The sequence below is a fragment of the Lutjanus erythropterus genome, chromosome 4 (genome assembly GCF_056507025.1).
Source record: "Lutjanus erythropterus isolate fLutEry1 chromosome 4, fLutEry1.hap2, whole genome shotgun sequence".
NCBI lineage: Eukaryota > Metazoa > Chordata > Actinopteri > Lutjaniformes > Lutjanidae > Lutjanus > Lutjanus erythropterus.
In genome coordinates, this window is record NC_139320.1 from 38337783 (window position 1) to 38357908 (window position 20126).

At 37.6% G+C, this 20126-nt stretch overlaps 1 protein-coding gene across 9 annotated transcripts in view; it reads left to right on the plus strand.

Moving 5' to 3' along the window:
• The window catches only part of ncam1b (neural cell adhesion molecule 1b), a 114113-nt gene that overhangs the window by 65783 nt on the left and 28204 nt on the right, over window positions 1-20126 (plus strand). For 4 of the 9 annotated variants that reach the window (XM_084717902.1, XM_084717903.1, XM_084717906.1 and 1 more), the window contains exons 8-11: window positions 2127-2269; window positions 5050-5073; window positions 13769-13798; window positions 18926-19076. In XM_084717902.1, coding sequence (XP_084574028.1) covers window positions 2127-2269; window positions 5050-5073; window positions 13769-13798; window positions 18926-19076 — 348 coding nt within the window. The remainder of the gene's footprint in view (window positions 1-2126; window positions 2270-5049; window positions 5074-13768; window positions 13799-18925; window positions 19077-20126) is intronic. The other 5 variants (XM_084717904.1, XM_084717905.1, XM_084717908.1 and 2 more) reach the window with 2 other exon arrangements.

The window sequence follows — 20126 nt, forward strand, 5'->3', positions numbered from 1 at the left end:
AGCAAAGCAAAGTGCACTGAATACCTGAACCTAAAAATGTATTATGCATCAATATCTTTGAGAAAAGTCTGTTTGAGTGTCGGTCTGGAGCTGTAGTGGCAGCAGGGTTTATGCAGGATTTCTTTCCCTCTTCTCCTCTCTTCTCTCTCCAGCATAAACAAAATACTGACATTTAAATGAAGTTGTTAGACAGCGCCAGAGACTTTTGAAGCTTCGTGCACCTGTGAAATACTCAAAGCAGCTCCGCTCACTTCATTTGCTGCTGACACACATCGTCAGTGTGGATACTCTTATTAAAACTGCTGGATCCATTGTTCATTCGTTTGTGCCCTTCTCTGGTCCTATCGCTCACACTTCTGAATCCTCAAATGGTTCCAGTGTTTTAATCAGGGTTATCTGGGTTCAGCATTCAAGTTTATTTTTTTTTTAAATCTACTTGCCCAACCTTAATTTACACTTGTCCTCAAACAGATTGTTGTATTAGCAGCTATTAAATACCATCAAAGACTAAAGATAATTGTCATGTTTAATCTAGGGCTGCAATGTCTATAAAATATCAGAAAATAGTGAAAAATGTCTATTCCAGTATTTTAAAGTCCAAAGCATGTCTTTAAACAGACAGTTCACCCCAGAATCAAAAATACGTATTTTTCCACAGGCCTATAGTGCTATTGATCCATCTACATTTATTTTTTTTAGTATGAGGTGCAGAGTTTTAAAGTTATCAGTTGTAAAGATGTCTGCCTTTTCTCCAGTACAATGGGAATAAATGGTACCCGGCTTTTGGTGCTCAAAGCAGAAAAAAAAAAAACATTTGAAAAATTCAAAACCAGTGTCTTCTTCTAAAAATCATGATGCAGTTTCTCAAGGTAATCCATAGACCTTGTTTTGAGCAGTTTCATGTAGGAACTACTTTTTGTCTAGTAGAAAAAAAGTTGTTCCAGTAGTTTCTAAAGTTGTTCTGGTAGATTCTACCACAGAAAGAAAGTAGTTCCTACATTAAACTGCTCATAACAAGGTCTTTAAATATCTCTGAAACTCTGCAACTCAGACCAAAACAATCTAGATGGATGGATAGCACTACAGGCCAGAGGAAAAACATGTACTTTTTATTTTGGGGTGAACTGTCCCTTTAACTGATACAGTGTCAAACAAAGCTGAGAGATGGCAGTTTCCATCCATGGATAAACATGAACAGTATTTAAAACAGCATTTTCTGCCATGTTACACAAAAAAATGGAACAATCAATTAATTAATTAATTAATTATCAAAATAGTTTAATTGTTTTTTGTTTTCTTTTTTGCCACTTACCTGGTCAGGCAAATTAATTAGCTGACAATCCTTATTGTTGAGCCCTGTTTTTCATAGCTGTTACAATCCATTTAAAAAGTGATAATCAGCTCTGATTCCAACCCTGCTGATCGACTTGTGACAGCCCTCGCTGCGAATACGAAATTATTGCATGAGATACTTTTAATTTAGAAATAACAAAATGACAGCACAGCTGTTCCTTAGTTTATTTGATCATTTCAGTTGAGATAACATAATTTTAATACAAGGTTGCAATTGTTTTCTTTTGCAGAAACCTGTAAATTATACATGCTATATTGAATAGGCTTACATTTTGCAAGCGTATTGCTTGATCCATGTGTTCGCCCTTCATTGGAGTGGAATGAAAAGTATGAAAGCACAGAGTAATGCTCAGCCTCACATTTCAGAGGTAGCACTTCAATTTGCTTCACAGTGCTCATGTCACAGTTGTGAAACCCTGCTGTGCTTTCAGGTTAGCTTAGGTTTACTGTAACATGACAGTTCTCTCAAATGTAAACAAAAATGGGGACCGGCTCCTTTGAGATAGGCTAAATAAATAATTACATGAATTAAGTTTGGCTCCACACACGGTTATCACAACTTTGCCGCTGCTATGGTTGGAAAAGCTTAAATGCAGTTTTGCTGCCACTAGAATCCCACTCACCTGTCAAGCGACTGATCCTCATCCTCCCTTTGAACTCGTCCCAAATCCACAGAGTTGCTCCTCTACTTATTGTACTTGTGCTACCAAACCACCTGGCTGTCGTGTTGTTATGCTAGAATGGCTGTGATGACTTTGTTTTTGTGTTTACAGTCAAACCTAAGATCACGTACATTGTCAACCAGAGCACTTCAGAAATGGAGGAACAGGTAACGCTGACTTGTGAGGCGTCAGGGGATCCGACTCCCACCATCAGCTGGAGCTACGGCGAGCACGTCTTCACTGAAGGAGAGCAGGTAAAGTGATAAAGACAATATGGATGATAGTGGAAACTAAATATTTAAATCTTTGGTACCTGAGGGCTGCTGTTTTGCAAGCATCTTTCCTACTGGAGTTAATGAACCACACATGGTGCAAAGTAGACTGATATTAACTGTGTCCCAGTTGGATTCTGCAAATAAATTCTCACCTTTTTAAGTCACTAATACACACTGGGAAAGCCACTTGGTAGATGCTAAAAAAGAGATATATTTATTGTGTTTAGTGATAGCACTTGCACTTGCAGTTTGTGATATTTTCAAATTACTAACTGGTGATATATTTCTAAAGTTGCCATTGACTGATATCAGTGAATGTCGTGCATCAGTTCCTGTATGTACCAAAGTTATTATAGTTCTGTATTTTTCATTAGTTTATTATGTATTTTCATTTTTGTTCTCTCTTTTGTTTCAGTTAGTGTCCAGAGTGGATTTGTTCATTTTAGTTTAGTTTTTATTGTTTAAAAACGTTCAGTTTCAGTATTAGATTTTACATTTAGTTTATAATTTAGGGGGTATATGGCAGGGGCAAGATTCAGGAAGTCCAGAATAGCTATTAAAATACAAACAGATGATTTCGTGAAGGCTCATGTAGACATCTCAGTCTCAAGAAACTAACAAAAGACTGAAGCTAAAGAAATTTCCTCTGTACTTTTTATTTTAGTTGAGTTTGTTTTGTAAGTACAATTCTGAAGTGTAGTTTTTATTTTTCATTTTAGTAAGCTACAATGTTTTTATCATCTAGTTTTGTCTTTTATTTAAGTTGTAGTTAACTATATTAACCTTGGTATGTACAGAACTTTTAGTCTAACTTTCTTATAGTATACTTTATAATGCATTAGTATGTGAGGTGGAATTGGGCCGCGCTGACTCGTAACCCACCAGGGAGGCACACAAACCTGCAGGATGCCAGTGTCTCAGGGGAGAGGAATTGAATACCTTTAACCTAAATTCAGGAGGTATATTGATCATGTGCAGGTGGGGCAACTTGCAGTTTCATGGTAAAACTCCTTCAACAAGTTTTCTGTACTGCTGATTATTTCCCCTAAATTAGCAGCTCCTTCGAGATGGCCCAGCGGATCTCATGTAATTAGCTCAGCGAAACTCAGCCACTAATGTGGAGTAGGCTCAGATTTGACTCGAGTTTTCCCAAATGTCAAGAAAATCTGCATCAGAAACCCAATTATAACATTCCCAAAATAAGCACGCAATTTGAGGCAATAATTAAACTTTGTCTGCTTCTTATTGTACGGTGTTTGCTAGAACGAGCACTTGAATGATTAAGTGTTTGTTTAGCATTTTCAATCACCGTATCATTATGCTACTCATGCTGGTGATTGAAAAGTTTTATATTCCAATGTTATAACTTAAAATGTTTATCTCCGGATATTCCGCTGCCATCTTTCAACTTTGTTTTGGCACTACATCAGTTAAAGGGACAGTTCACCCGAAAATCAAAAATAAATGTTTTTCCTGTGACTTGGAGTGCTATTTATCCATCTAGACAATTTTGGTGCGAGTTGTCGATTTTTGGAGATGTCAGCCTCAACTTGAATATAATAGGAGTAGATGGCACTAGGCTTTTGGTGCTCAAAGCTCCCAAAAATAAGTTTGAAAAGCTCAACAGCAATGTCTCCTTTCAAAAACCATGACCCGGTTACTCAAGATAATCCACAGACCTCATTGTGAGCACTTAAATGTAGCAGATATTTTTTGTATACCATAGAATAGCCCTATTTAATTGGTGCCCCATGGGCTGAATCTGACCATTTAACTATCTCAGTCTGGCCCTTTGATCGTTTATAAATCTGAAAAAAGTATATCCTTGTCATTTTATTTAAATAGTCTGCTAATATTCTCAGTTCATGGGTGCTTACAATTTTATTGGAAGATCAGCATTTTATTAGTAGGCTAATTAGTACACCCATAGGTTATGTCTTATCATTAAAAAAAAACTTTTTACTCTGGCCGCTTAAGCAGAGGAAATTAATGTGACTCAAACTGATTGAAAAAAAAAATTAAATGCAGGATTGTGCTCATTAAAACAGGCTGCTTCTGATTACTGCAGTACATTGTTTTTCCTGTCATTTTGCACATAATTTTTCTTTCCAATTGTGAAAACTAATAAATTGGAAGAAAAAAATGTAAAGTTGCAGTGTTTTACACATTTAAATTTCTAACTTTACATGAAAGATATACCAAAAACATTCAGCCCATTGCTCTGTTAGTCTAGCCCTTCCAAAAAACTAATTGAATAGACCTGTCATGGAAGGAAAATAGTTCCTGTATGAAATTGCTCACAGTAAGTCTAAGAGACATTGCCGACATTTCAGCTGAGTACCATTTAGTTCCATTATATTCAAAAGACAGCCAGAATCTCAATGGCTGATATCTCCAAAACTCGGCTCACACTTAAACAAACTAAATGGATAAACAGCTCTACAGGTAAGAGAAAAAATATGTATTTTTGATTTTGGGGGTGAACTGTCCCTTAAGAGCTAGCCTTTTACCATTACATCTTTGATACTATGCCCTTTGGTAATGTCTTCTACAATATTACATGTGCAAACCATCAAAAACAATGAATACCTGCTTGGTATTATCGTGCATCTATTGCCCTCGTGGCCCGGTTCTTCAAGGTCTTGGCGTCTTGCTACAGTTGAGAGGTAATGAGGGGGAAAATGCTTCAGAGAGATACTGGAGTTCATGGAGGTTTTCTGGAGCCAGTCCATTACATGCACTACATTTTCTTCCTACAGGCACATCTAAACAGGATCTATCAGGTATGAAATCCGCGTGGCACAGAAATGTACGGGAGTAGTGTTGCAAAGTATGCCTCCAGATTTGACAAAACCCCCAACTGAAATCAAATAATCCCCTTTTTATTGAAAATTTCCCAGCTGTTTCTTGAAAACCCCAAGGAATGATCTCATCAGAAGTTCATCAAATTGATTCGACTGTTGCATGCCTCCCAAATATAACCTGCAAAACTTCACTGATCTGGTGATACAAAGCGTGCAGAGCTTATGTTACAAGATCAGATGAAAATTTGGTTAATAACATAATAAAAGGGAAACTCCATTTCTGTGTCGCTGTTGCCTGATCATTTCAAACTTTCCATCACAGCATGAGGTTGCCTGGATTAAAGCCCAGCTCAGTCTGTCTGTCATCTCCATAGTACTGTAGACTGTCTAACATTTATGTCAGTATCACTTGGAAATTGGGGGCAAAAGTGCACCACTTAAAACCTTGTCTTTTGAGTATCAAACACTCACCCCCTGCAGACAAAATGAGAATATGAGTGTTTAGGAAATATTGATCAGAGAACTGGCCAGTGGAGAGGTTTAATGGCCATTTTTTCCAACTGTGAAAACTGATCACTTTTGAAATCCATTATGTCTGACATGACTTCAAGCAGCTGCCATGCTCATCGAAAATGGAGGTATAAACTTTTCACAGCCACCTGTCAAGCCTACAGGGCTCAGTGTTTGATACTCAAAAATAGGTTGTCAGTGGAGCATCTCGTTGAGTACAAAACACGCTACCACCATATGACGCACGTCACGACAGGCCTATTTTATTCTTTGTAAAATTCACACACCCACAGTGGCAAGATGCAACGGCCAGTAACAGTTTACACCTCTGTCCTATTATCCAGAGTAGACGTCTCCTGAAAAGGAGAACACACCTACCAGCTGCTGTACCTCGACTTCATGTCAGTGACAGTTTCTTCTTTTGTAGTGTTGAATCTGTCATAATGGTTGAGGAGAGAGCTAGAGTCCCACTCAGAGCACTACATCCCACAGTCTCACCATTACAGGTCATAAAAAACATTGCCTGGACAGCTATACTGTAGGTGTGAGGACTGGCTCTGCAGGTGGGTGCTGAGGAAATGAAAAAAACACAGGTTTTAACAAGAAAACTGGCAGCTACAGTACAGTATGTATTATCCACCCATTTTCTGCACCGTGTCGTCCTGCTGGCGTTCCACATCATGGCATGTCACGTGACACATGTCATGTGATGCACAGCTGTGCTGTGGTGGCAGAGTGTTTTGCACCTTTAGTCTGCAGTATGCTTCGTGATCTGTGGCATCTCTTCACAGCTGTTTTCAAAGAAATGATTAGCAGCCTCTATGAATGACTGTAGAGTTTAGAAAGAGTAGCGACAGATTGCTTAGATTGTCCTTTATAATTCTGGTTATCAGCAAGGGAAATGATTTCCATGGTGGGGCACTAATGAAAGCTCAGCAAACGGCTGCTAATTGTTTAATTGTCTTGTTCTGTTTGTTCATCTGATGTCCGTCTGTCATGCTATCTGTAATCATCACAACAGCTGTATTTCATCCAGGACTGGTGTGACAAATGAAACAGCATTCGTTTGGGGTGGACATGGTGAATTGAAAAATAAAATACAGCTGTCCAATTTTTGAACAAACTTTAAAAGGATGTCAAGTGCAGGATTTTCTCATTAATGTATTGATGTGAGAGTTTTGTATTGGTCACAAAACCAGTGCAGATCTGTGCTGTCCCATTTTAGATGTATGGCAGTAATGAATAGACAGAATTAATTAACAGTATGTTTAAATCTGTCGTTCACTTCTTTGGATCCCTAGTTGGCCGCTTTCATTTCTTGTTTCAATAGCGCTGTACATCTAGTAGTAATAGACTTTCTGATGCAGAACCCTGTGATCATAAAAAGATTAGGGTTTATTCCCATACAGTACTTTATCACACAAATCAGTGATGCTTTGTTCATTGTTAGAGAGGAAATTCAGTGGCATAAGAGGAGAGGATTATTGAGTCGAACAGCCAGAGTTTTACTAAAAAATCCACTTTGACAGTACCTCCTTCACATGATTCAGTACTGACTCCAAATACAATACGAAGGGTACCAACTTTGGAAAAAGCCTCAGAAACCAAGCAGCAGAAAGTTTTGAATCACCTGTTAAAATGATGCTTTTCATCTTCAATAATGGCTGGTTTAACATAGATAAAAAAAATAGTATTATTCAGACACAAAAATAATTTTTTATATTTGAAATAGTTTTGGTCCCAAAAGAAGAAGAATTAAATGATTAAAACTTCCATTTAGTTGATGTCCCCACAGTGTTGCATAACACTCTTGTCACTGACCACCCCCAATACCCTTTGATTTGGAATTTGTTTTTCAGTCCAGAAAAGCATAAGCCACCCTCAATCATTATTGAACCGCAAAAGTGCTTGAAGTTGGATTCCTCAGAGATGTCTTTCTCTGTCTGCCCTTTCAATTCAGTTAAGTTGAACCATCATGCATTATTTTATTCTCCATTTAGAGAACATCACTTTTTTTGCAAACACTTATACAAAATAATATCTATTTATAAAGAGGACTTTCTACAAACGAAAAAGCCTGAAAGAGTATTCAGTCCTCTCAGCCACCAGACTAGACTGAATCAAACTTTTGTGGCAGATGGTTCCAAATTTTTGAACTGTAGTGTGCAGGACTGGGTATCATTTAAAAAATTGCCAGTAACAGTTTTCATGGATCGTGAGAATGAATGGAAGCATTCCCAAAATAATCCTTCCACATTTTATTTATTATTCTTGTGAGACACCATGCTTGTGGTATAGCTATATTTTCATTTTGGTGGCATCTTGGCATGCTGAAATGCCAAATGCATCAAATAGACCCTGGTCGACTTAATCACATCACAGACTGTATATTGTAGTTGCTGTGATAGTGGACTAAACACACTACACATTCAATTAAAGAATTGATTGGCTGTGAGCAAAACTATACAAATGATCGTTTTTTACATATCTGGGTACAGAAAGGATTGAATACAGGTATTATTTGACTGGAGCAGTTTCTATATCACTTGGTAATGTTATTTTTGTCAATACCTTAAAGTGTTTAAGTAGTGATAAGAAACCCTAATAGTGTATATTCTTTTGATTTACTTCCATCTTTAAAGTCAGAATAAAGCCAATCTTAAAAAAAACATCTGTTTATTTATTAAAGGCACCCTGTTGAGTATTCTTGTAAACAAACAAAGCCTCTGTTTACATTTAGTGTTGCTCACCTAAACACCTAGTGTGAGTATCCTTGAGGTGTAACAAACGTGTTGAATGTATTTCCCTCCTCATAAAATATTTGCAAAGCTGATTTTTCTTTGAAACCTGCACTGTTTTAATCCATGTTTACTTGCTAGCAGCCTTCTTTTTCTTCTCAAAAGTTGTTGCTACCTGTATATCAGTGGAATAGCAAATGATTAGCAGGAACGTGTATCACATCACCTACAGGTCCGCGTGCATCTGTGTTTTAATGCATGCATGCGGATTCAAATGTAAAAACATTGCTCCATAGTAGTAGTCAAAACCTCCACAGGGTACCTTTAAACTAACAGTTACCTTTCATCATTTGCAGCCTCTCAGTTATTTACTCTTAGGCCTTATGTCCACATAGCAATTTTTCTGGCAGAAAGGTGCTGGAAGGACACTGGGATGAAGCGTCTGTGTGGTTAAAAAATACAAAACAAAAAAAACCCACTATGTTTTGTTTCTATGACAACTATATTGAAAATTCCTCCACCATTGTTGCACAGTCTAGTGTCATCCTTTTGGTTTTTATTATCTGTTTGACATTTTTTAAACTTTGAACCACAGAGCTTTAGTTAGAAGCTACAAAAGTACTGAGAACTGAACAGACAGAGACTTCTAAAAATCACTTTTCTCTCTGGACTCTGTGGCCTGAAAAAAGCAGTGGTAGAAGTGCTCAGAGCTTTCGCACTTCTAGCTGGTCCTCATTGGGAGCAATTAAGAAAAGAAGCCAGCAGTCTGAGGAAAAAAACACTATGAGGACATGAGGTCTTATACATGTAAAAATAAAAGGAATAGGTGGTAAGGTTTTAATTACACTTAGCTTCATCTGAAAACTACGGAGGCAGGCTGTGTAGCTTAAGATACCGAATTACTATATATTGTTTCAGCAGAAAGACCAGGATTAGAGAATACTTTTAGATACTGAGTTTTAATTATGTAAAAAACACAATATATCTAGATTAAAGCTTATATTCTTTGACAGATGCTCGGCTCATTGTCAGTTAGGTGATTGGGACTCTTGTCTGCCTTTGTTTGACTACGTTTCCCTGTTACTATGGTCTTGGGTGTTTTAAAGGTTAACAGGGGGAGAAACAAATTCATTCTGAATAACCTCCTACACACAATCTCCAGTGACAGCAGACAAAAGTGTTGTGAGTAAAGGGGCGCACAATGTGAGGATTGAGGGAGATTACTGTATTATACAAAAGAAAAGCAGTGGTATATTCAAAAACTGTTGTACACTCGTGGGTGTGTGCCTGCTTAGTGTTATGTTTCAAATTCAAATTGCTGCTTATCCGAGGATAGTTTTGTTTGTGTTTATACGGCTGTTAAAGTTAAGTGTTTATATATTTATTTTAAAACTTTCATCAACTTTACGTGCGGTATTTAGTCGTTTCAGTCCTTTGAATGCATTCGCTCTGAGTCGCTCCAGATAAGTGTGTCGTTTTAATAACTGAAAATGGAAATGAAGTATTTATCCATGCTTTGTACATTATCTACATAATGAATGTTTTGCTTATTTGAATACATATTAAACATTCTGCTTGATGCACAGAGTTTCCGAGCTGTAATTATCTGGAACTATTTTGAACTATACAGAGGGAAGTTGTAGAGAAATAAGACTAATTATAAAACTTAAAAGCACATTAAAGTTTTTAGTCGATTAGGTGATGACATTTATGTCTCTGATCTGTGTGTGTTTTTTGTTTTTTGTTTTTTAAAAGAAATTCAAGTTTTAGGATGTAAATCCACTTTTGAGGCCTGCTCTTTCTGACAATTAAAGACCAGAGACAAGAAATTAATAATTATTTCGTAAGTAAGTAGGTGCTTAAAGAAAAATTATGATTAATGTTGTATGGCAGCAGTTTAGGCAGGCCGTCTGAAACAGAGGAATGCTTTAAGCGCTGCGTGCCAATGCAATGAGAGCATTGTTTTCTCGAAACACAAAAGGCTACTCATTTACAACGGCACGCCTGCTAGCTCAGTAGTGTGATGATGTAAGGGTTTCTTCTCTAAAATACTCGTCAGTTTTCTGTGATATACTGGCAAAGGCTCTGAGGCTCAGCAGTTAATGACACAGGACGATGACGAGATGCATAATCATTGCTTTCAGTCAGGCGTCACCCAGTGAATGAAACACCGCCAGGGTTCTGTACATTTATGTTTGTTGAATTTGTGTTAGTATGTCTTCTTTCTTTCTCTCTCTGCGTTGCCCTCTTCACGCTGACATTACAATTCATGTCAGAATAAAGAGCAGGGATAATTCTCTCTGGAAGGGAATAACAATGGGCTGGAAAAATGATAAGTCCCAAAGGAACCGGTGCCACATTGTTCTACGCGTTCACTCGGGGAAGTGATTGTGTTTTTTGGCGTCTTCCGTTTTGCACGTTCGCATCTGCTGTTGTTCATCGTCCCTTTGTCTTAAACAAACACCTGTCACAGATATGACAGCGATACTTGTCAGCTCACTTACTGCAGAGGCAGCGCTGCAGACGAGTGTGTGCGCGGATGAGGTGGTGATGTTCCAGACTATTAGGTTGCCTGTTTTAATTGGACTGCTGCTCTTTCTCGGCACCGTGGTGGTGATATGTAGCCGACTGCTGTTAGTAATGATGCATGGTGTGTTTTACTGTGACAGTAGAGGACTTACAAAGCTCTTAAGAACATAGTGAAATAACATTACAGAAATCTTTGCATAAGACTTGTGCTTTATCGTCTCCTCCTTGTGCCTTTTTGTTTTCATAGTAAACGGTGAATCAGGTTTGTGGGTGATATAAGGTACTTGAATTCAAACGCGCCATATGTTCTTTGTGTTATTTAAAAGCCACCTGTTACGAGAAGATAAAAAAGGGCTGATTTTTAGATGTGAATTCATTGATGGTTTGACTGTTTGCCCTACAATTACTCCAGCAGATTGCTTTCATTTACTTGACATTTTCTTGCTGTTGCACCTGATGAAATAGCTGTTTATCATTTTGCTTGTTATGCTCCAACACTTCGTCACTGTGTGGGCCATCACATCCCATTGTCATGCTTAACATTTTCTCCTCAGCATCATGAAATCCATAGAGCATGCCTTCCAAAGAGCTTTTTTGTCTTGTCGAGTTGGGCTTTTCACTGTCATTGTGATTTAACTTGACATGCTCCTCTAGCACAGTTCAGTACTAAATATTTATTTGTTATGCAGTGGTTTGATTTTGTCTGTCGTGATGTTAAATAATTCTGTGTTCAGTAGAGAGGGAAATATGACCACCATGATGAGGATAATCACTTATTTATCTCGATATATGTGATTTTATTTACTCAGAACTGAGATGCTTTTAGTGTTTTTCTGGTAATATACTGTAAAACTACTTACTATCATTCTAAAAACATTCAGTTTGTACAATTATTTGACATGAAACTTCATTAATTAGACATGACAACTGAACTGTGCCTCAACATGAGAGTTTGTTCACTACATGATGGTATGAAAAGGCAATTAGTGTTAATAACATTCAACAATAACAAAGGCTAATAATAACAAGGGCCATTAGGGAAACTTTAGTGCATCACTCTTACAATACAACATGAATATTTTTAAAGCTAAAGTGCCTGTAAATTTATAAATATTTTCTGACAAGTCAAAAATACATCCACTTACCTGAGAAAATATCTGCCTTCTCTCAAATGTAATGGAACTCGGCACGTGGTGCTCAAAGCATCAGAAACTCAACAGCAATATCTCTTTCCAGAAGTCATTACCTGGTCATTCAAGATAATCCACAGACCTTGTTGTGAGCAGTTTCATTCAGGAACTGTTTTCTTAGGACCATCCATCAAACGTGTCGAAACAGAGAATGAAGTTAATGGCCAGACTCTCTCTTGTTATGTAGGATGTAAACATTAATGGTGTCCTCCCCAGCTGAGCTGTAACCTCTCGTCCATGAGTAGATACACACTTCCTTCTGTACAATTGACAGTAGTAAGAAAATTGTTCCTACATGAAGCTGCTCCTAATACACTGTAAAAATGAAAAAGTTGAGAAAACTCAAAGTTTGAAAAGGTTTTTTGAGTTGAGTTTTGAGTCCAACTCAAAATCTTCGGTTTTCAAAAAGTTTTACCAACTAATGATGTTTTGTTTAGATAATTTACTGTTTGTCTGTAGATAAATTTAATTTTCTAGCACCCAAATAATGACAAATCATGTCCACAGCTCAGTGTGAACAACTGTGAAAATATAATTTTTGGGTTTTTTTAAAAAGTCAAAGATTACCTATGCTTATCTAAAAAAGAAAAGTAAATTATGTCAACTAAAGATTATAGGTTGGCAGAACTATAAGTTTATTTCAGTACTAGAGAGTTTGAGTTTGATCCAAAACTCAAAAATCTAGTGATTTATGCCATTTAGTTTCATTATATTTTGCAGAATGTAGACATCTCTATAGCTGATATCTCAAACACTCTGCCGCTCACACCAAAACAATGAACACCAATATATATGGCACTGCAAGTAAGAGGACGAATATGTTTTTTGGTGTAAACCGTCCATTTAAAGTTTTGAATTTATTCAAAACACATTTTGTCTATTTTAACCTTGGAATACAGTCAAAACCAAACAATGGGGGAAAGAACCATTTCATTTGAGTCTGTAATAAAAGTACTGTTAACACTCCGAGCAGAACATCTCACTTGCAAAATGACTCAATGCAACACAGGCCACCTGTAGGCAAGGATTTATTTACAGGTCTCACATGGGGTGCAGGAAGAACTGCAGCAAAATTGTCTCGTCTAAACCCCTCATTGCTTATTGAAAAACACAGCAAGTGTTGTTCAAAGACTTGATGACTTGGGTACTTACTGTTGTTCCCTGATGTAGGACAGGCAAAACACTGCTAGAGTAAATCCACTTTTATTGGGTTTCATATTCTCATTACTGCTTTAAGCCTCAAAAATGGATTGCGAATCGATAATTGCTGTACTACTTTTGCCAAACAGGCGGACATATCTCTGTTGTTGCACTGTAATGGAGTCACCTCTTCCCGATAAACCAATAACCTTCTTATCTGTAAGCATTTGTGTTATCATGATGCCAATAGACTTACTTCGTTTGGGTCTAGAAGCATTGTTGCTTCAGTGTGCAATACAGAAAACAACCATAAAAATCCCCCAGAAATAAATCTTTTAAAAGAAAACTGCCATTGTCACATTACAGGCCTCTCCAGAAGGGAAATCCAAAGCATATCTCTTATTGTATCTGCAGACGTTTAACTCAGGGGCTGTCGGATGTACAGAAAATAAACCGAACACTTAATACTTGCATGCAATGTGCAGCATCCCAGCTTTCCCTGGATGAGGATTACCTTCTAAGAATTGCTCTGCCTTTTGTTTGTTGTTGTGTCTCTGTCCTCTGCAGGCATCATGGACTCGGCCCGAGCAGCACAAGGTATTCTAAATGCATGACTTTTTTCTACAACCCATCCATCTTTCATGTCAGGGGAGTCTAATTCAATTCTGGATGGATGCAGATCAAAATTTGTGATCAAATGAGGGTCAGGTAGAGTAGTTTTCCCTGAGAATGATGCAGAAGCCAAACAGGCCAGTGTAAGTCTGTCTATTTTTACTTCTTTGGTTTCCATACAAACTTAATATGCAGTACTCCACTTCAGTCTGTTTTTTTTTTTTTTATGAAACCTTTAACCTTGCCTGTGTGAACATACGTCAATAGAATACCATTGCCTGGTTTGATGTGATTTTTATAATTACTTCTTGTTGATAATTTATAGATTTTATGCTAATTCAGTTATATGCAGTTTGTCAACCTGTTTTCTCTCAAAAATCTGATTTTGTTGAAGCAAAACTCTCTGTTCTCCCACCCACATCTCACTCAGTCCACTGCCAAATCTTGATTATGACTTCAACATGTTTTTTTGACATGCTCTAGTTATCTATAGTTCTGATTTATTGGACCGAAGATGAATGGATATGCATGTAAGAGAAAATGAAAGATGTCTTTGTGCAACAGCCCAGAGTGTCAGAGCCAGGGTCTGTTAGTGAAAGAAAAGTGAAAATTGGCAAAAGAAAGAGCTGCCCACATACGCTTTTCTCCAACTTGGAATATGTGTTTTACATATGTGAGAAAATTGGTGAGAAATGCCACTTTGTCATCTTGAGTATTAGAGCTGAGTGCACCATGTTAGAAGACAGATTCGTCTTTTTGAACAGAGACAAAGTATGTCATCGATGATCAGTCCATCACCCTTTCAGCAGCAGGATTTGATGTCAGGGTTGCCATTGTTATTTATACTTCTGTACCATCTTAGAGGAAACAAAAATGTATTTTTAGACCATTTGATTTCTGAAATAGCCTCACAATTTTATTTTTAAACTGCAGGGAGCTCTGCAAATCAAGCAAATTGGTCTTTTCCTTTGACTCCTCACTGTGCAAGCTTTGAGAATGGGGTATTTTTTACATTTGCCATTTCCCACAATCACAAAATATTGACATCTGAAATGCATACATTAATAACACCTGTGATTACACAACATTGAGAATAGCAAAATCTTATCAGACACGAGTCACTACAGGAGTCGAGGAAGAACCTTTCTCATCAAGCACATGCTGACAGTAATTGCTAGGTTTGTGTTAAATTGACACATGGTGGCACTTAACATTTTTGTGCATCAGCGGTAATAAGGTATAAGTAGCATTGGACACAGAATTGCTTAGGCGTGTAAGAAAGTACAACCCCAATTCCAAAAGTCAGGACATTGTGTAATACAAAACTAAATACCAAATGTAATGACTGGCAAATCTTTTTCGACTTATGTTCAGTTCACTACAGTACAAAGACAAGTTAGAATATGTTCAAACTGATTTTGGAAATATACACTCATTCTGAATGTGATGCCTACAACACATTTCAATAAAGTTGGGACAGGGCCAACAAAAGACTGGGTCACAAACATTAAAAACTGGATTAAAAACCCACACAATTGTGTAAAGGATACAACATGGGCTCATGAACACTTTGGAAAACCATCGTTGGGAAACACTAGGGTTGCAAATTGTTTGGTACATTCCTTAATCCATCACTGGTAAAATTAACAATCGATTAGTTCTTTGTTTAAAAAAATGTAAATTTTGCTTTTACCAAACAATACCAAATGCTTTGTTTCCCCCTCAATCAAAGCTTTATTCCTACAGCAGGATATTGCAAATTCTCTGACAGCATTATAAAACATAAAAGGATATAAAGGCCTACATATTAAACATATTCTTGAATGGGGTGTGCTCATTAAAATAATTTGTTATAGTTAAGATCTTTATTTCATAATAGATGGATTACATTTTACTTGATTGGACCATCAATCATCAATTCATCATTATTATCCCTAGTAAACACCATTTGTCGCTGCATCTACAAATGCAAGTTATGACTACCATGACAAGCGAAAGCCATGTATTAACAACATCCAGAAACACCTCAGACTTCTCAGGGCCCACTGTCCACATTTCAGATTGTTTTCAGACATCATGGGTGTCGTCATCTGCAGGGCTAAAGAGGAAAATGACCATCCAGATTGTTACCAGTACACAAAGCCAGCATCTGCAATGTTACTGCGGTGTGTTAGTGTCCATTGCATCATGGGTAACTGTCACATCTGTAATTGCCCCATTAATGGTGAAAGGTACATAGAGGTTTTGGAGCAACATATGCTGCCTTCCAGACAACATCTTTTGCAGGGACATCCCTGCTTATTTCAGCAAGACAGTGCCAACACACATTTTTCTCATGTTACAATGACGTGGCTTTTCTAGATAAGGAAGGTTCATCAGTTTGAACATTAAATATATTGTCTTTATACTGTATTCAAATATATAGGTCCAAAAGTTTTTTGTAAATCATTGCATTCTGTTTTTATTTATGTTTTACACAACATAAAACACAGTATAGTGATGCATGCGAAGGTTCATGGTGGTGGTTCATTTTGTGCTGTGTTTAAACCCCACATTGTTATCTACTTTCATTGTTCTGATTGCATAAAAAGAACAAGTTTTTAACTCAGATTTTATGTGTATGGTGGTATGTTGTTGTTTTTTTACACTATGACACTTTTCCTTACATTAGATTATAAAATGTATCCTGGTTACCTAAGCTGCTCAGTTCTTCAAGGAGGATAGAGATAATCCAAAGCAAGTGCTACTTCTCTCTAAAAGAAGAACACACATGGCTTTAAGACAGAAATATTCCATGCCACTTTGTTTTATGAACCATATTTTAGTTCACTGTTATATCTCAGCAGCACATTTGCAGCACATTTGTGGTTCCAGGTTGTGAGTGCATTGGTTTATATTAATGGACCAGGCAATAATAATTTTCACTTTCTGCTATAATGATATGGTTTTAACGTCTACCTGCACTCTGCATTGATCAGTGTATCTCTGCAAGAGATCCCATTACAAACCGCACACAGGAGGAGTATGAGCATGCTGAGCATGTTTGTTGCAAATGCGTAGGCAGCTGAGTGTTCATTTGAGCAGGCGGCGGAAGGGAAGGTACATTCAGCGGAAGGTGCATTTGTATGCTGGACCAGTTAAGATTTGGTGAGACATGAGTTTAACATGTCCTCAGTGTATTCTCAATTTTATGCTCTGATGTTCCAGCAGTGCCTCTCTGTGTTCAGCTGGTAAAGCTGAAGAAGCTGTTGGAGAGCTCTGCTGTCAGTTTGCTTTGATTTATTGGAGGAGCTTCTGTCTGAGAGTCTTTATTTTATTCCCTCATCTGTTTTACACCACATTTTTTACTTAGACGGGTACAGACACAGGCTGTAAAGCCAACAAATAATGATCAAGGATGTTTCCAACAGACAACCACTGTGGTGCATTATGCATTCATGCTGAAAATCCATTGTTATCAAACATTAATGAATCACAATATTAAATTGTGAACACATCAGTGCTCTCTGGTATATATTCATTATGGGCTTCATATATGAATGAGTGGCTGTAGCCCCTGAGAAGCTGTACATGTTGTTCTGGCTTTGGTCACATTCTCGTGCTGCATTCTCCAAAAAATTAAAGAGGACTCAATATTGCAGCACACTGCCTAACATGGCTGCACATGGTGTGGTGTGTTGCACAGATGAAGGAGTCAGAAGCAGTACCACGGGGGTCGAGGCAGAATGCTTTCTGCACAGGGGTCAGAATAAAAGGGTAGTGTGTTATGTAAGTGTCTCCCTGGTCCTGCTACCCGCTATGCATAATGAATGCCCCAGACATGCTTTGTCTATTGAATTTGAATACAAACTAACAGGGGTTTCTCTTACATGGCTGCCCAGACTGGGCCCTAATTCAATATGTGTAAAAGCATCCGTGCCATTGTTTTGCCTGCAGCTTGGATCAAAGCCATGAAAGCAACAAATAGGGAGGGCTTAGATATCTAGTTCTGCAGCACTTTGTAAAAGGAACGATTCACAGAAATACCGATGCTTGCCGGATAAAAGTGTACTATACAAAATAGACTGCACCATTTGAATTGTTTTGAGACTTATTAAGTTTGAGATTTACTGTGTTCAGAGAAAAAAAATCATCTAAACAGCATTTTCTACACCATTAGCTTCTTTAATTAACTGTTAAGTTGAGGTTCGCTGAATCTTTAGTGATGTAAAATTAAGGTATTTTAATAATTTGCATAATACATTCTTAATTTATAAAATCCTGGTGGGGAAAATGCTTCTTCAAAAGGATAAATTAGGCCTGTCTGAAACTCTACACCCACCGTTTAGTGTCACATGACAACAGCAAGCACAACAACAACACAGGAGTTGTTGACCCTGAAGGTCAGGAAGCCACTTATGGTAGGATGTTGTAACTCGGCATATCAAGTTAATGAAACCAGGTATCTCTGGAGCTGGAAGGTCATTTACACATCTCATTAGCCAGCTGTCTGTTGTTATTTCCCTGGTTTCAAATGCTATGTGACTTGGCATGATGTGCCCTTCATCATTCAAACCGGGGCATGTGCTGAATGTGGGTTGAGAGAAAACGTTGCAGCCTACCGAACCACAAATCACCACAAGTGATTAAGTTAAAATGTTATTTTACTTAAGAAAAATATGATTGTGTGCAGTGACACTAAGCCCCTTAAGTGTCTTCAAGATAAAAGTGCAAGCGTGGCATGTAAGGTAATGCTCTGCTGTCTGGCGTCATGCGTCAGCGTCTTTCACGACTTGCTAAGCCCCTCCACGTGAAAAGCTCTAGATGGTTTCTGGTGCCTTCTGTCATCAATTATTGATAAGCTCCCCTGTACTGTCAACTGTGTCCTTATGTTTCCACATCTCCACTGAGCAGAATGTGCTACTTTTTTCTCTTAATGTTATGTCTGTTCTTCTCATTAAAGGCAGGCTTTTCTTAAGTTTTTTTTTTTTTTTTTTCGTTCCTTCAGGTCACACATCTCTCTGCAGAAATGTTCTCTGTGGATGTAAATGTGCAAATATGGCTGTGGAAAATAACAGATGTGAATGGTTTGTTTTTCTTTCCTAAACCAAGCTATTTTCTGCTCTCATTTAGAGTCCGGACGGAAATGTAGTGGTGAGAAGTGATGCTCGTGTGTCCTCCCTCACTCTCAAGTATGTCAAGTACACGGACGCCGGTCAGTACCTCTGTACAGCACGAAGCGCCATTGGAGAGGATGATCAGTCGGCATATCTGGAGGTCCGCTGTAAGTATTTAGTTCTCTCTTAATATAAGTGTTTAGGCCGACAAGATGCGTTTGCTGTTGATGAAATTACTTTAAAACAAGACTGCAAGTCATCTACCTTTTCAACTGAATAAAACAAATATTTCCTGGTCATAGGGTGCTGCAGGGATTACATATACGGAAGTTAGCGTTGCTGCGGTTCCCTCCACAAAAAGCTGTGATTTTTCCAGTGGATTTTGTATCAAAGCTATAATATGTAACGTTTCTGCATTAAAATATCAAAGCTGGAGAAATCCATGATTCATTCAAAATAACAGTGCATTTCATTGTTATCCGCTAGTTGTTATAACATCCTTGAAAACACACTAGAGATTGAGAGGGGAGTCAGTGAACATGACTCAGCATAATGTGAATTAAACTTAAAATGACCTTGTCTATGAACATATATCCAGCCTGAGTCATATTACTTAGATTTTCATCTGCCATGGTGGTTGTTTAATAATGAATAAAACATATTGTTTTAATGTGAAAGAGACCCCATAGCAGCACAACTTACATATTGTGCATTTAATACAGAAATTTAGCTCTGTGGTGAACAAAGGCTTGATGCACTTCAGCAAGATAATCTTCAAAAATGAACATCATTTTTGAACCGTAAATGTCATCGCCACAAGTATAAAGCTAACTGTAGGCTATAAACGAACTACACCACAGTCACATGACTCACTGTTACCACCAAAGAGTGACTAGTGATTTGTGTGATTACATTTAAAGTCTGCAACAATCTTTGTAGTCTCATTTAGCATTTACTAGTTAGCAGCCACCTTTTTTGATTTGATCACACTGTAACAAAGCTACAAAACAAAACCAACATGGAATCTATAAGTGCTAATGTGAAATTACAAACACAACAAATTATACTCTTCATAAATGTAAAATTTCTGCAGTGGAAGTCCTCTGACTGGACAGAAACCAGAGGTGCCGTCAGATATTTTTGTTCAGCTTTGCGTTCTTAGCTATCACTGTTTCTATCTCTGTTCCGTTAGCCTATGCTAATTGTGCTTAACTCTT